Source organism: Conger conger, chromosome 5 (assembly GCF_963514075.1).
Source record: "Conger conger chromosome 5, fConCon1.1, whole genome shotgun sequence".
Lineage (NCBI taxonomy): Eukaryota > Metazoa > Chordata > Actinopteri > Anguilliformes > Congridae > Conger > Conger conger.
The window spans coordinates 64,211,556-64,227,778 of NC_083764.1; the positions used below are offsets into that span (position 1 = coordinate 64,211,556).

The 16,223-nt window shown below is 42.4% G+C and overlaps 1 protein-coding gene across 1 annotated transcript; it reads right to left on the reverse strand.

The window, feature by feature from the left end:
* Positions 1-6,612: 6,612 nt before the first annotated feature.
* On the reverse strand, positions 6,613-15,746 carry LOC133129696 (zinc finger protein 271-like). Its single transcript, XM_061243955.1, has 4 exons — positions 15,610-15,746; positions 12,410-13,175; positions 11,835-11,893; positions 6,613-11,608 (listed from the first exon to the last, which is right to left on the reverse strand). Exons 2-4 carry the CDS (start codon positions 13,108-13,110, stop codon positions 9,636-9,638), a joined length of 2,733 nt encoding a protein of 910 aa, XP_061099939.1. The 5' UTR covers positions 13,111-13,175; positions 15,610-15,746; the 3' UTR covers positions 6,613-9,635.
* Between the last annotated feature and the right edge of the window lie 477 nt (positions 15,747-16,223).

A 16,223-nucleotide genomic window follows, 5' to 3' on the forward strand; every position in this document is an offset into this window, starting at 1 on the left:
CTAGAGTCAGGCAAGGATTCGGATTTGCTGTTGCAGTGAGTCAAATTCATGGAATCCATCACTATTCTAATAGGCGGGTGGGACAGCTTACACTCTTCCAAAAAGGCAGCAGTGGCTAAAAGAGAATAAAGAAATTTGTGTTAATGCTCCAGATGAGAATTTTGAAATTAGGTATCGCAATTACATATTGGAAACCGTCCTACAAGTAAGATTTGAGTGCACACAGGGAGGCACATGGGAAAATAAAATCTGGGCACTGTCTGAAGTACTTTACATTTATGGCATTTGGCAGACGCTCTCATCCAGAGCGACATACAGTTGATTAGACTAAGCAGGAGACAATCCTCCCCTGGAGCAATGCAGGGTTAAGGGACTTGCTCAAGGACCGGGGATGGAATCACTGACCTTGCAGGTCCCAGTCATGCACCTTAACCACTACACTACAGGCCGCCCTATAAACCATTTCAGAAGGTCTTACATGTAATCCATGGTGCCTTCTCTCCTTCTCATCAAAACCTTGCAGTCTCTCGCCTTACAACCAAAATCTTCCTTTACTTGCAGAGAGGGGTCGGCAACCTGGTCCTGGAGAGGCGCAGGGTATGCTCATTTTTGTTTTTGCATTAAAATCAATAACCGACTCAGACCGAAGAAACAAGGTGAGATGTGTTCATTGATCGATGAAAGTTGATTGCACAGTAAAGTGCTGAGTAACAATGAAAGCCAGCACACCCTGTGGCTCTCCAGGATCCAGGTTTCTGACCCCGTTTTTATATTTTATTATTTTTCTCTCCTTGATAAGTCATAAAACAGGAAGTGCCATCATACAGAAGTTTCTTTGTGACTCCCAAGCAGTGGTAAATGGTCAATAAGTCAAACTTTTTTTACTCACTGGTATACCATCCTACTGGTCATACTGGTTAACGCAAATCAGTTTTTGTTATTTTTACCTTGAATATTCACTAGTTATTTGGTGGTAATAAAGACCTGAAGTGCTGCCTCTTCTTCTCTGCCTAAACCCCCAGATCTTATGAAGATATTCATTGACTTCTAATACAGCAAAACTGTATTGTTGTACCTTTAGCTATTATTAAAACCTAGGGTTGCCACATTTGATTTGTGAAAAACCGGGACATCTGACGAGCGACGCCGGGCGTAAAACCATATTTGCAAATACAATATGTTAACAGTTGTAGAAATCCCTATTGCCACTCTTATCTCTCCTTTTGCAGTTTTAAGCACTCAAGGGTGCGTTTATTCACAAAACGTTGTATATCGTTTTTGTTTAGTTTTTTTGCTGCTGGTGGCTTGTCTGATTTTGTTCTCTCGTCCTCCTCGTCCGTTTCTCCCCCCATTTTATCAAACCGACAAAATAAATAAAAAATAAATCAGAAGTATTTGGCGATTACCTCTAGGCTAGCTGAATTTTCCCACGGTGGGGTCGTTGAAGTGAATCCATGCGCCAGACTGACAGCCCGAGCATCAGTTGCTAGGCGATAAGTCAAACTTTAGTATTTTTGCTCCCAATTAAAAATAAGTAAAAATATATGGCTGTGTTTTACTCTCTTTTTTAACCTGTTTACATACACGGGATTGGATGTCTAAACGTAAAGAGGAAAAAACAGAATAGCAGTAGAAGAATCCAGTTTTATTTGGACATTAAAAAGTACAAAAAACCGGGACAATTCGTGCCCCGGGAAAGAATAGTCATTTTCCAGGGCAGTCGCTCAAAATGAGAACAATCCCGGGAAAACCAGAACGTGTGGCAACCCTATTAAAACCTGACGCGCATAAACAGAGACCAATGAATCTTGTTGCACCAACCTCATTCGTATCTACGTCACAACAGTGACGCGCATATGAACGTGAGAAATATTTCAAAATAAAAGTATGTTGTAGACAATTATGAGAAATTATATGTGGTGAATTAATACAACCAGGCTATGGCAATATACTGTACCACTTAGAGAGTAGTGCAAACCTTCATGTCTCCATTAGACAGTTTAAATTGGGATTAAAATTAAGGATCCAAATCTGCCATTTCCACACATCGCATATTTCCCATAGTAGTCCTGCATTCATGTAATCTGGAGACCTCAGGAAAGCATGATTAATAAACAAGAAATAATTAAAGGAAGTTAAAACATTTTTTGTATTTATATTTTGAATCATTTATTTTAACAAGGGGTCATATCCAACAAACATAGCTAGCAATTATTTTAACACATCATCATGTTATTTAACAGACTTTCCTAAATACTGCTTGCAACAATATAAAAAATCTTTTCTACCATCTGGCATTGATTGTACAGTTAGGTTTACGACAGATTAATCTGGGGAATCTTTGTGCTCCATGCAACAAGCTTCAAGAGACCAGTGAATTCCAAAGTAACAGTAGGAAATATCCTAGCCTTTATGCAATATAGCTAACCAATCATTTGACATACAAACATCACACTGTCTCTCTTCACCCGGCTTAATATGTTCTGTTTCCCAGTGAAAGCTGAGCTGTCCTTTAATCTCTGCGATGAGTCAGGCTGCTTGGCTTGCAATCAGAAACTAGAACATTTCGGAACTTGCGTCATGGCCTTCTCTCATCTTGTTTTAGTTTGGTTTGTTCTCTTTGGCCTTCTAACCACCTGATTAAATGAACTTCAAACTTTGATTAAATGTACTTGCACTTTGTGCAGCTCAATATGTTTGAACAGACACACAGTTTTAAGCACTCATGCTGACTATTCATCTTCACAGCATTAAAATGATCCTTTAAACATTACGACGTATCATTGTAGTACTAAACGGCATTGAAAATATAGTGTATAGATATTTAGAAACATATGGAGAAAGGATATTTTTGCACATGATTCTCAATGTCACTCCAAACATTCACAGTTTTAATAAAAGCATTTTGATCAAACTTCAACATCCTCTTTGTGCGCCTCCTTATCGTGTCTGTGCTCCCTGATAAGACACAAAAAGGCTCAAAAGGCTCAATGTTCCCACACTGGGCAACACAATACTACATGGCTGCTCTCCTGTGTCCGTTGTGTCAGGATACGAACCTGTATGGACACATTAATACAGTATTAAAACAAGTAGCTGATTGATATTCATCACACTTCATCAATACTATAGATGCTACTTTGGATGAGCTTTCTGATGTCCCCGCAGACCGCTTAACTTCTTTAAGTTCATTCCACATTGGGTGCAGTGGGAGGGGCGTCATCCTGAATGGATTCGCTGGAGTCTGGTTAGTCGCAATGACAAGACATAGCTCTTCGCACACTGGGAGCAGTGGTATGGCCGTTGCCCTGTGTGAGTTAGCTGGTGGACTTTCAATCCTTTTTTTGGGAGCAGTGGTCGGAGTGTTCCCCCATATGAATTTTGGTGTGGGCTATCAATTCTGATTTTGATTTGAAGCTATTTTTACACTGGGAGCAGTGGCATGGCCGTTCCCCTGTATGGATTCGTGTGTGGACTATCAATTCCGATTTCGATTTGAAGCTCCTCCCACACTGGGAACAGTGGTATGGCCATTCTCCTGTATGGATTCATGTGTGGACTGTCAATTCTGATTTTGCTTTGAAGTTCTTCCCACAGTGGCAGCAGTGGTATAGCCCTTCCCCTGTGTGAGTTAGCAGTTGGACTGTCAATCCTTTTTTTGACTTCAGGTTCTTCCCACACTGGGAACAACAGTATGGCCGTTCCCCGGTATGCATTTGTCTGTGGACTGTCAAATTTGATATTGATTTGAAGTTCCTCCCACACTGGGAGCAATGGTATGGGTGTTCCCCTGTATGCATTTGTGTGTGGACTGTCAATTCTGATTTTGCTTTGAAGTTCTTCCCACAGTGGGAACAGTGATATGGCCGTTCCCCAGTGTGGATTCATGTGTGGATTGTCAAATCTGATTTTGATCCGAAGCTCCACTTGCGTAAGGTTGGTAGAAAAAGAACAGTGACACCCAGGGTTCATTCCAATCACTTCTTTTTCTCATCTCTTTTTTTTTTCTTCCTCTTTTATCTACTCCTAATATTACCAAAGTTTTTTAAATGAGCTAACTCTGGCTATATTATTAATTACTGTGGTAGAAAAACTACCCCATTCTGGGCCAGATGGACTGGATGTTCCTTCCACATTTGCTGAAAACTTCTGAAAATAGAAACAACTACAATTGGGTTTAATGTATATGACTCAAGAGTAACATACAAGAACCTGGGCTGGTCTGCGCAGAGGAATAAATACAAACAGTTTCTCATGCAATCTATTCTATTCGCAATATATTCATGCCTTGTACATGACATATGTGGTTACGAGAAGACTGTGGCTTCAATGTAATATTGTAGACTGTGGAGAATGTACAGTGGGAGCAATAATTATTTGATCCCTTGCTGATTTAGTAGGTTTGCCCACTTACAAAGAATGGAACTGTGTAGAATTTTAATCATAGGTACATTTTAACACTGAGAGACAGAATATCACAAAATAATCCACAATAACAACATCATATAAATTTTATAAATTTAACATCATATTTTCACATGAAATAAGTAATTGATCCCCTACCAATCAGCTGGCTCCCACAGACCAGTTAGTTTTCCATTAAGAAGCACTCCTAATCTCAACTCATTACCCAAAACACCTGTGTCAACTCGTTACATTGTTATGTAGCTGTATAAAAGACACCTGTCCACACCGAACCACGCAGAGGAGTACTCACAAACTATAATTTATCATTATCAAATTGGACTCTAAATACAACTGTCTAGTTGGTTAACATAACGTGTTACCTCATCAACCTTAGCTCAGGAATATGGAATATGTATTGTCGTGTCTAGGAAACGACAGAGTCCAAATCTTCATTTTGTCAAAAAAAACATCTTCACGAGGGAAAAGATGACACCACGGCAGCAAGCTCTCCAGGAAAATCATACTTTATTAACAGAAGCGCATAAAGCCGGATCAGTTCTCCGGAACTGACCCCCGATTGTCATTTTAACACCCATTTTATACACAGTTACTCCTCCTACAACTCCACCTCAAACCTCATTGTGGCAAATCACCCACACTGTTCTTATCTTAACTCCTCCCAAAGCTCCTCCCATTGTGGCAAATCGCCAAAGGTCCTTATGCTCTGCCAGCTCTGTACAAAGTTCAGGGTGCTCTGCCAACTAGTAACAAAGTTCAGGACGCCCCCCGTCCTCACTTCACCCCGCACCTGCTCTTGGCAGAGTGGAAAATTACAAGACCTCATAAAGTTCTGGATGCCCCACCTCTAACACACACTGCATCCATACAAGTCACTCTGTATCTTTCCACATATGGGTCACTTTTCTGTCACGATCTTATGAGCAGTAAATCATTGAAAATATACAGACATACATTTGATTAATATTCTCTTCTAATATTCTTTTCTAATATACAGACATACTAAACATTTTATTAATATTCTCTTCTAAGTGAGTAAATGTACGTTGCATTCTTTCCTCTCATTTCAACAGTTTTCACTGTGGTTTCTTGCATTTTTATAAGCTCAGCTATAATTAATGTTCTAGGTTCATTTGATTTGATAACAAGCAGCGTACATGTGATATATTGATTATAAGTCACTTGCATATAGATACACTTCTGGCATAAATCATCGAGAGTCCCGGAGAAACCAGCTGTATCTCGCTCTGCCCGTGTCCTTGACAGTTTGAGACGCCTTACATATGGGTCACTGTGTAATTCTAGCACAATTTAGCAGTTAATCAGTTTGAAACTATACAGGGTACATATCATACTTTACTATGGATATATTGATACACTTTTAGCATACATCGTCGAGAGTTTTGGAGGAACCAGCCTGCTCATCAAGGTTGAGTCTGATTTTGACTTGATTTTGACCCTTGTTTATCATGCTTTTAGGAGGGAGATCTTTTGTTCTGTGAATTTTCCCCTCCAGTATTATTTCGTATTTCTAGAAATAATGCGTTAAGCTAACCATTTTGGTAAAACTCCGCTGACCTCCATTCCTTCTGTGAGCGACTGTTGTCGGTCCAATAAAGTATCAGTAAGGACGTTTCAGACCCGAATGGCTGCCTCTCGCTCTCCGTTCTTCTCTGCCCAACCCCCCACACCAAAATCTTATGAAGATATTCCATGACTTCTAATACAGCAAACACATTTTTTTTTTTTTACTTTTAGCTGTTACTAAAAATCTGACGTGCATTAAACAAACCAGTTATGTGTTGCACCAATGTTAATCGTAATTAAACACCCCATCAAGAAGGACACTGAAACACACCCCTGATATCGCTCTCAACACAGTTAAACGCGTCCCATTGCTCAGTGCTCAGTCCAGGAAAGGGTGTGAAGAATCCGCGTTATGAATGGTTACAAATACGTGACAGTTGAAGTAAGAACACAAGTAGCCAATCGCACCGCAGTTGCACCGAATCACATAAATGATGCGAATACCAAACGGGAGAAACATTTCTAAATAAAAGGTTTTTGCAGAGACATCTGGGGTGAAGGGGGGCGGGGCAGCAGAGCAATGAAACCAGAGAAATGCCTGAGAATGAAATTAAATTGTAGCCTGGCAGGGTTCCATGACGAAACTGACAAGGAATGGAATTCAGTTCAACAACTTTATTGCTCAGGAAACACGTGCACAAGCAGACTGGTTTCAACACAATGCACACGTTTTCTTTAACATTTACATTTTAGTCATTTGGCAGACGCTTTTAATCCAAATCGACTTACAAGTGCATAGGTTCTTCCACAAGTCAAAGCATCAAATCCATAAATAGCAAAACACACATGAAGAGCTGTTCTTAACAAAATATGTGCAAATGTATAATCTAAAAAAAAATTAAGGGTTAGGGTTAGACAAAAGGGATATCTGAAAAGGGGGCGGGGGGATAAGGAGGGCGGACTAAGGTACAGTTTGAAAAGCTGTGTTTTTAGTCTGCTTCGAAATAGGGGGAGGGATTCTGCTGTCCTGATGCTCATAGTGCTCGTAGTGAGGGAATCAGAAGGCAACCAGAGCGGGCAGACGGGAGTGGTTTTGCTGGGGTGTAGGGAGCAACTACAGATTAGATGTAAAGTGGGGCAGCCTGGAATGCCAACACTAGCACCTTGAAGCGGATGCATGCAGCGATAGGAAGCCAGTGGAGGCCAATAAGGAGTGGGGTGGCCTGAGCTGACCTGGGCTGACTGGTGATCAGCGGGCCGCAGCATTCTGGACCAGCTGGAGGGGCTTGATGGCACAAGCTGGGAGACCGGCCAGGAGGGAGTTGCAGTAATGCAGATATGACGAGTGCCTGGACAAGGAGCTGGGTGGCTTTCTCCATCAGGAGATGACGGATACAGCCTATATTACAGAGGAATAACTTGCAGGTTCTGGCAGTGGAGGATATATGTGGAGCGAGTGTGAGGTGCTTATCAAGAGTCACCCCAAGTTTCTTGGCCGTATAGGAGGAGGATACTACAAAGTCCTCAACAATCAGTGAGCAGTCGATTGTTAGAGAGGACTTAGCAGGGATGTAGAGAAGCTCAGTCTTGCCAAGGATAAGCTTCAGGTGGTGAGAAGTCATCCACGCAGAGATATCAGCCAAGCAGGCAGAGATCTGTGTGCTGACCTGGGTATTGGGAAGGAAGGAAAGAAAGAGTTGAGTGTCATCAGCATAAGAATGGTAAGAAAAGGGAAGAGATAACAGAAACAAGAGACATGGTGTATAGAGAGAAGAGGAGAGGACCAAGAACTGAGCCCTGTGGGACTACAGTTTGTAGGGGGTGTGGGTCAGAGACCAAACCCCTCCATGTCACCTGGTAGGAACAACCAGAGAGGTAGAATGTCTTTAGAGATGGATTGCAGAAGGGTAGAAGGGTGGGGAGAAGGAATTGCGAATGTCATCTACCTTATTTTCAAAGGAGACAAAGTCATCAGCTGTGAGGGACGAGTGAGGTGGGGGGGTGAGAAGAGAGGAGAAGATGAACAGTTTGCGAGGGTTAGAGGCAGCTGTGTTAATTTTAGAGTGAAAGAAGGAAAATTTAGCAAGAGAGACAGAGGAATAGAAAGATGAGGGCGTAAACCTTTTCCATTTTCTCTCCGCTGGCCGCATTTTGGTTCAGTCAGCTCGTAGAGCATCAGAAAGCCCAAGGACTAAGGAGGGAGGCCCGGGCTAGTCTGGTAGTGAGGGGACACAGAGAGTCAAAGGAAGATGACAGAGAGGACATGAAGGCTGTGTAATCCTGATGGGAGAGGATTAAGGTTTTTCTTGTTTTCTTAGAGAGTAGTGCACACAATCATTTCCCTGTGGATTTTGATGGTGCTCAACCTGTTTCATAATTTCATGACTCACCCTGAACCAAAGTGGGTTCGGAGTCGCTGCTTGGGATGTGCCAGTCATTTACATCACATTACATTATTGGCATTTGGCAGACGGTCTTATCCAGAGCGACGTACAGTTGACTAGACTAGGGTTAAGGGCCTTGCTCAAGGGCCCAATGGCTGTGCGCATTTTATTGTGGCTACACCGGGATTAGAACCGCCGACCTTGCGTATCCCAGTCAATTACCTTAACCACCAAGCTATAGGCTGCCCAGTCAAGAGTGAGCAGCACATTGCAATTTTCCAGGAAGACGAGTCGGCAATTTGCACCCATCAGCACCTGCCTGCTCAACCCAGGTCTAAGGCACAAGTCACAACCCAGTCTACGGCATACCGCCAGTAGTAGTCCTGCATTCATGTAATCCAGACACCTCTGGAAAGCAGAATGAATCAGCAAACAATAATTTTGACTTTTCTCTTTTTATCTTTGAATCTTTTATTCAAAGATATATTTGACTTAAAAAAGGATGCCCTGGGAGAAATGACAATGGGAACCTTTGCAAGTGGGAAAGGAGAGAGAGAGACAGAGAGAGAGAGAAAAGACCATGCAGCTGTTTTTGGGTTAAGGGTCTTGCTCAAGGGCCCAACAGCATTATTTTTTTATTATTTGAGGGACCCAACTTCATCGCTATATGCCAACTCAGGGCTTGAACCAGCAAATGTACAGTTTCCAGTCGAATATTCTACCACTAGGCTACTCTGCCGCCCGATGTACAAACACTGGTCATGTGGAACAAAGGAAAACACTTTGGACTTTTATCCCTGAAAAGGGTTCATATCCAACAAACATAGCCATTAATTATTCTAACACAACTTCATGTTATTAAACTGACTTTCCTAAATACTATACAGAATATATTGACTCACGCATCCTCTCTACCATTTGTCATCTGATTGTGCAGTGGGGCTTATGATCCCTTATCAGGCGTCTGCTCCCTGCGAAGACTAAAAGGCTCAATATGCTCATTACATTACATGTCATTTGGCTGACGGTTTTATCCAAAGTGACTTTCAGTTGATTTAGACAAAGCAAGAGACAAACCTCCCCTGGAGCAATGCAGGGTTAAGGGTCTTGCTCAAGGGCCCAAGGGCTGAGTGGATCTTATTGTGGCTACACCGGCCTCTGACCTTGTGGGTGCCAGTCATGTATCGTAACCACTACGCTACAGGCCGCCCTCAGGCTCAATGTTCCCACACTGACAGCAACACGATACTGCTTGGCTGCTCTCCTGGGTCCACTGTGTTAGGATACAAACCTGCATGGTCACATTAATACAGTATTAAAACACGTAGCTGACGGATCACACACAAGCGTCACTGGTATAGATGCTACTTTGTATGAGCCTTCCGATGTCTCTGCGGAACCCTTAACTTCATTAAGTTCTTTCCACATTGGGTGCAGTGGTAGAGGCGTCATCCTGGATGAGTTCTCTGCCGTGTGATCAGGTGCGATGACGAAACCCTTCCCAGACTGGGAGAAGTGGTATGGCCCTTCCCCTGTATGAAGCCGTGTGTGGACTATCAATACTGATTTTGTTTTGAAGTTCTTCCCACACTGGGAGCAGTGGTATGGCCGTTCCCCTGTATGGATCCGTGTGTGGGCTATCAATACTGCTTTTGTTTTGAAGTTCTTCCCACACTGGGAGCAGTGGTATGGCCGTTCCCCTGTATGGATCCGTGTGTGGACTATCAATACTGATTTTGTTTTGAAGTTCTTGCCACACTGGGAGCAGTGGTATGGCCGTTCTTCTGGATGACTTCGCATGTGGATTGTCAATTGAGATTTTGATTTGAAGTTCTTCCCACACTTAGAGCAGTAGTATGGCCCTTCCCTTGTGTGAGCAAGCTGGTGGAATTTCAGTCCTGCTTTTGATCTGAATTTTTTCCAACACTGGGAGCAGTGGTATGGGCGTTCCCCTATATGCCTTCGTGTGTGGACTGTCAATTCTGATTTTGATTTGAAGTTCTTCCCACACTGGGAGCAGTGGTATGGGCGGTCCTCTATATGCCTTCGTGTGTGGCGTGACAAATCAGATTTTGATTTGAAGCTCTTTTCACAGAGGGAGCAGTGGTATGGCCGTTCCCCTGTATGCAGTCGTGTGTGGATTGTCAAGTCTGATTTTGAAATGAAGCTCCCCCCACACTGGGAGCAGTGATGTGGCCGCTCCCCTGTATGAGTTCGCTGGTGTCTGGTAAGGTGGGATGACGAGTCAAAGTTCTTCCCACACTGGGAGCAGTGGTATAGCCGCTCCCCTGTATGGCTTTGTGTGTGGACTGTCAATTCATATTTAGATTTGAAGCTCTTTTCACAGTGGGAGCAGTGGTATGGGCGTTCCCCCATATGTCTTCGTGTGTGGAGTGACAATTCTGATTTTGATTTGAAGCTCTTTTCACAGTGGGAGCAGTGGTATGGGCGTTCCCCAGTATGTAGTCGTGAGTGGATTGTCAATTCAGATTTTGAAATGAAGCTCCACCCACACTGGGAGCAGTGGTGTGGCCGCTCCCCTGAATGGGTTCGCTTGTGTCTGGTCAGGTGTGATGATGAGCCGAAGATCTTCCCACACTGGGAGCAGTGGTATGGTCGTTCCCCTGTATGAGTTAACTTGTGGACTGTCAATCCTTTTTTGGACTTTAAGTTCTTCCCACACTGGGAGCAGTGGTATGGCCGTTCCCCTGTATGGATTTGGGTGTGGACTTTCAAATCTGATTTAGATTTGCAGCTCTTTCCACACTGGGAACAGTGGTATGGACGTTCCCCTGTATGGGTTCGCTGGTGTCTGGTCAGGAGCGATGACGAGACAAAGCTCTTCGCACACTGGGAGCAGTGGTATGGCCGCTCCCCTGTATGCCTTCGTGTGTGGACTGTCAATTCAGATTTCTTTTTGAAGCTCTTTTCACACTGGGAGCAGAGGTATGGCCGCCCCTCTGTGTGGTTTTTCTGGTGGATTGTCAGTCGTGACTTGGTTAGGAAGCTCTTCCCACACTGGGGGCATTTGTGGGCCCCTGAAGTACCTGTGTGGGACTGTGTTGGTATGGGGAGTGTCTCAGGGACTTTGGAGCACTGAGTTGTTCTGCTGTTGGATGGGTTCTCAGCTCCACTTCTTCCAGACACCAGAGTCTCTCTGAGCTCCTTTGCGTGAACCTTTTCCAAGTGCTGGTGAAGATTCACTTCATCTGTGTGAACAAATGGGCACTGGGAACAGGGAAAAACCTCAGATGATGCCTCAACCATTTGTCCTGAGGAGAGAGAAGGTGCACATCAAATATTAAGCCTAGAGGAAATGGAGATACAAGACTTTGATAAATATCACTCAACTTGAGAAAAAAACAAACGTGTACATCTGTGTACTTGCTCTCCTTGTCCTTGGTCAGAGAAATGACTACACAGCATTTCTTATAGCTGAAAAAACAAAGGCTGGAAATAGAAATGTTCTTTGAGAAAATGATCAGAAGGGATCTTAACCTGTGTACTGGTTCTTTGGGAAGATGACTGTAGGATTATGGGAGGCTTGAAGACAGAGCCTGTTAAAGACAAATGAAGGCACATTATATGGCTGTCTAAGGTTGGTAGAGAAAGAACAGCAACAACCAGGGCTTATTCCAATTGCTTATTTTTCTGATCTCTTTTCTTTTACTTGCACTTACACCTAGCTCCACCCGTCAAGAGAGGCAAGGAAAAATTGCAAGACAAAATAAGATGGCGAGATCGATAGAATGTCCTTGCTCCTTCAATCATCAGTTCAAAGCCACGTAAGCTACAGATGTGGCAGATAGGGAGAGGTGGATCCACAGGTCGATAATTTATACATCAGGCTTTCTGGAAAAATACTTCTGCAAAGGATACGCTGATGTTTTCTTTCACAGAGAAAAGATTGGGAGATTCGAACATCTACTTCTAGCTCCTAGAAGGAACATTTATCGGATTGGAATGTCCGTAGAGATGATGGACCTCAATTGATTTCCTGGTCAGAAGCAAGTTAAAGGGTAAAAATAGGAAAAAAATAATCAATTGGAATGAGCCCAGATCACCACACTCACCCATTCTCTGATGAAGCCGACTGGTGTTTCTGCGGTCTTGCCAGCTGGCCAATCATCTTTCTCTTCCAAGTCATGACCTGGTCCATCTGACTCAGTGAACACTTTCCCTTCATTGGTGAGAGCTCCTGCCATCTCTGTCGAGATGTCACTCCCTGGCCTTCTTTCCTGGCGAAGGGACATAGTGACTCAGGAACTGAATTACCTGTTATTTTTATTCTGCAAATCACCACTCTTGGCTGATTCAGCAGGCAGGCAGTGACCAGATTGGACACCTCCTCCATGTCCTGTTGACCGTATTCTGATTTCACTCCATTCTTCTCAAAATTCTGACAGGTTAGATAAGCTCCACCCTTCCCCTTCTGTTCATCCCTTGGTTTTTCTTGCTCTCTCCTGAGTCCCTTGTCATCCATCACACCATCTTCTCTCTCCATTTTCACACTCTGCCTCTCCTCACATTCCTCTACTTCCTCCTTCATGTTGGATAGTCTGTCTTTTTCCTCCTGGGTCATCTCATATAAAGTCTTCCACTCTGTCCTCTCTGCTATGTCATAGCTTCTGTTGAGTCTTGCTTTTGGCTCCATCCCTGTGGAATCTGTGCTTTCAATCACAGATTCAGCCTTCACGGCGGGGCTTAAACATCTCACAGAGTCAGGCAAGGATTTGGATTTGCTGTTGCAGGGAGTCAACTTTGTGGAATCCATCACTCTTCTAATGGGGGGGTGGGACAGAGAGGCAAGCTAACATTCTTCCATGAAGGGAGCAGTGGCTATAAGAGAATAAAGAAATTAATGTTTAACGCTCCAGATGAGAATTTTGAAATAAGTTATAGCAATTACTTAATGGAAAATGTCTTACGATTCAGGTTTGAGTGTACACAGGGAGGCACATAGCAATAGAAAATCTGGGAGCTGCCTGTAGTGGCCCCTTATACCATTTCAGAAAGTCTTACATGGTATAATTTTGGCATCATTACATTTTGTCTATTTGAGACATAATTTGAGATATCTGTAATCCATGATGCCCATTTCCTTCTCATCAAATCAGTACAGTCTCTTGCCTTACAACCAAAATCTTTCTTTACTTGCAGATAATGGTTTAATACATGGGTTGGCAACCCTGGTCGTAGAGGTGCAGGGTGTGCTAGTTGTTGTTCCTACCAAGAAATACTTGTAAATACGAGACAATTGGTGAATGTGGCAAGTTCTCTTAAATCTCTTGTATGAGCGATTGAAACACAAATCAGTTTCTACGTGCGATTCTTGCGTGAGCCCCAATGATTACAAATAAGGGATATAAGATTTTCATTCTTTCATGAAGAAAAATAGAAACCATACTCCAATAAGTGTAGACATTTGAATTCATTTTAAAAATCCATTAAATTAAAAATGACTAGATGTGAGAATGTTGACCAGTAAACCATTAAATTCCAGAAAATGTTACCAATGTTTTTTAAATGAGCGAACTCATCAATTCAGATAACTTTGGCCAGATTATTCATTACTGTGGTAGAAAAACTACCCCAGTCTGGGTTAGATGGACTAGGTGTTCCCTCCACATTTGCTGAAAACTTCTTATGAGAATAGACACAACTACAATTGGGTTCATTGTATAACTCGGGCTGGTCTGCGCAGAGCAATACATACAAACAGTTTCTCACGCAATCCCAAAAAAGACTGAGCTCTTCTCCAAATGAATCCACGTTATCCTGTTTCTTTAACACCTCCTGCTGTGGAGCTTAAACTCAATTCCACCCACTGGCTTACATCACCTTTCTCAGCACTTCTCTCATTTCTGCCCAAATCTTCTACCAATATTTACACGTCTCTCAATCTCTTTTATAAAACATAAGCGGTTACCTTGCTTTTCCTCTGCTAATTATATTCATGACTTGCACATGACGTACGTGGTTACCAGAAGACTGTGGCTTGATTGTAATATTATAGACTGTGGAGAATGTATGAATATGCTTTGGGCCTTTTCTACCCTGTTTAATAAAAATAGTACCATGCTCTTATTGTTGTAAGACTTCTTCACCCCTCCTACCACATTTCTAACACAGGAACATAGAGAAACACATTTTGAAAGTACAGAGATACACGTGAAAGTATTTAAAAGGTAAAAGATCAATAAAATACACTTATTATAGGATAATTATTAATACAGAGCTCTCATTAAGAAATGTAACTTCCACATTACCATGACATTTTACACATAACTTGTATGAGAAAAAACTGCTTCATATCCTCCACTTTTTATGGTGCTATACCATTAAAATCAAAGGTTAGATGTTTTATAACAGCGCGGTTGTGAAGTCAATAAGTTTTACAAAGGAAAAATGGATATGAAAAGATTGTCGGCAGATAAAAAAAACCTTAGGTCAAAACTACAGTTTCTTGCAAATCTGAAAAACTGGTTTTCGAGTCAGGAACAAGGAAAAGACAAAATATAAAAGGGAAATAAGATATTATAATCTAGGAATGTGCCCTAAACCAAAGATCTTACATGATCGGAAGATGCAAAACTGGCGTCTTTCCCGATTGTTAGCACACATGCGCAGTTGTGCTTTTCAGCGGCCAATAACAATAGCGACAAGAGTAATTAGCAAGCTAGCTGACATAAAAGTACTCACCAACTATAATTTACCATTATCGAATTGGACTCTAAATACAACTACCTAGATTGTTAACATAACGTGTTACCTCATCAACCTTAGCTCAACCTATACCTACTGCATAACGTGATTTTAGCTGCTAACACTACTTCACGTTAGGCTCAGACCGAGTCGCTTCTGAATCTGATTAAAACTTGATTTTCGTTGGATTGTCAAAACAATTAGCGACGGGTTGTGGTGTAATTGTAGTGTGTCCGGCAATCCGAACCACGCATAGGAATATGTATTATTCCGTATTTCTAGAAATAACCCGTTTAGCTAACTGTTTTGGTAAAACTTCGCTCTCATAAAGTTATCAGTTTCAGACCCGAATGGCTGCCTCCCGCTCTCCCTATTATTCTCTGCCCAAACACCCCAGCTCCAAATCCTTTTTAGATATTGTATGACTTCTAATACAGCAAACACGTGTTTTTGTACTTTTAGCTGTTACTAAAACCTGACGCTCATTAAACGGAAACGAATTATACTTGTTGCACCAGTCACTCGTAGCTACGTTTTGTCAAACACCCCGCAAGACACTGATACGTACCCCTGGTATCGCTCAATACACAATTAAAGGCGTCCCCTTGATCCAGTGCTCAGTACTCGAACGGATTTGAAGAATCCGCGTTATAAATGGTTATAATTTAGTGACAGTTGCAGTAAGAACACAAGTAGCCTAATGCACCGCAGTTGCAGACGAGTGTGGATTGAGGCGAATCACATCAATGACGCGGATACCAAACGGGAGAAAAAATTCGAAATAAAAGTTTGTTGGAAGACGTCTTGGGTGAAGGCGACCGGGGAAGCACAGCAATGAAACCACAGAAATGCAATAGAATTAAATTATATTGTAGCGTGGCAGGGTTCCATGACGAAACTGACAAGCAATGTAATTCGGTTCAACAACTTTACTGCTCAGGAAACACAAGCACAAGGACACAAGTTTCACAACTCAGCAAAACAAAGAAGCACTTTGCAATAGTGCCTGAGACGATAGCGATTTTATTTAACATAAACAGCTAGCAAACTTAAACAGTCGCATTACATTTTGTTGGCAACAACGCTTATTTACATTAAAAATGGTCTCACCAACCTGGAACTGTGTGCCCCCAGTTTGCCAGTCCACACCCCTAGATGCCACAATATTTTATGTGGTGAATT

Excerpts from the sequence above, each read along its gene's own strand:
- LOC133129696 (XM_061243955.1), bottom strand. The coding sequence starts at position 13,110 with ATGGATTCCACAAAGTTGACTCCCTGCAACAGCAAATCCAAATCCTTG. Across the intron at positions 11,894-12,409 it reads TCGGCTTCATCAGAGAATGG|GCTCTGTCTTCAAGCCTCCC; the intron begins GTGAGTGTGGTG and ends TGTCTTTAACAG. Across the intron at positions 11,609-11,834 it reads CCCAAAGAACCAGTACACAG|GACAAATGGTTGAGGCATCA; the intron begins GTTAAGATCCCT and ends CTCTCTCCTCAG.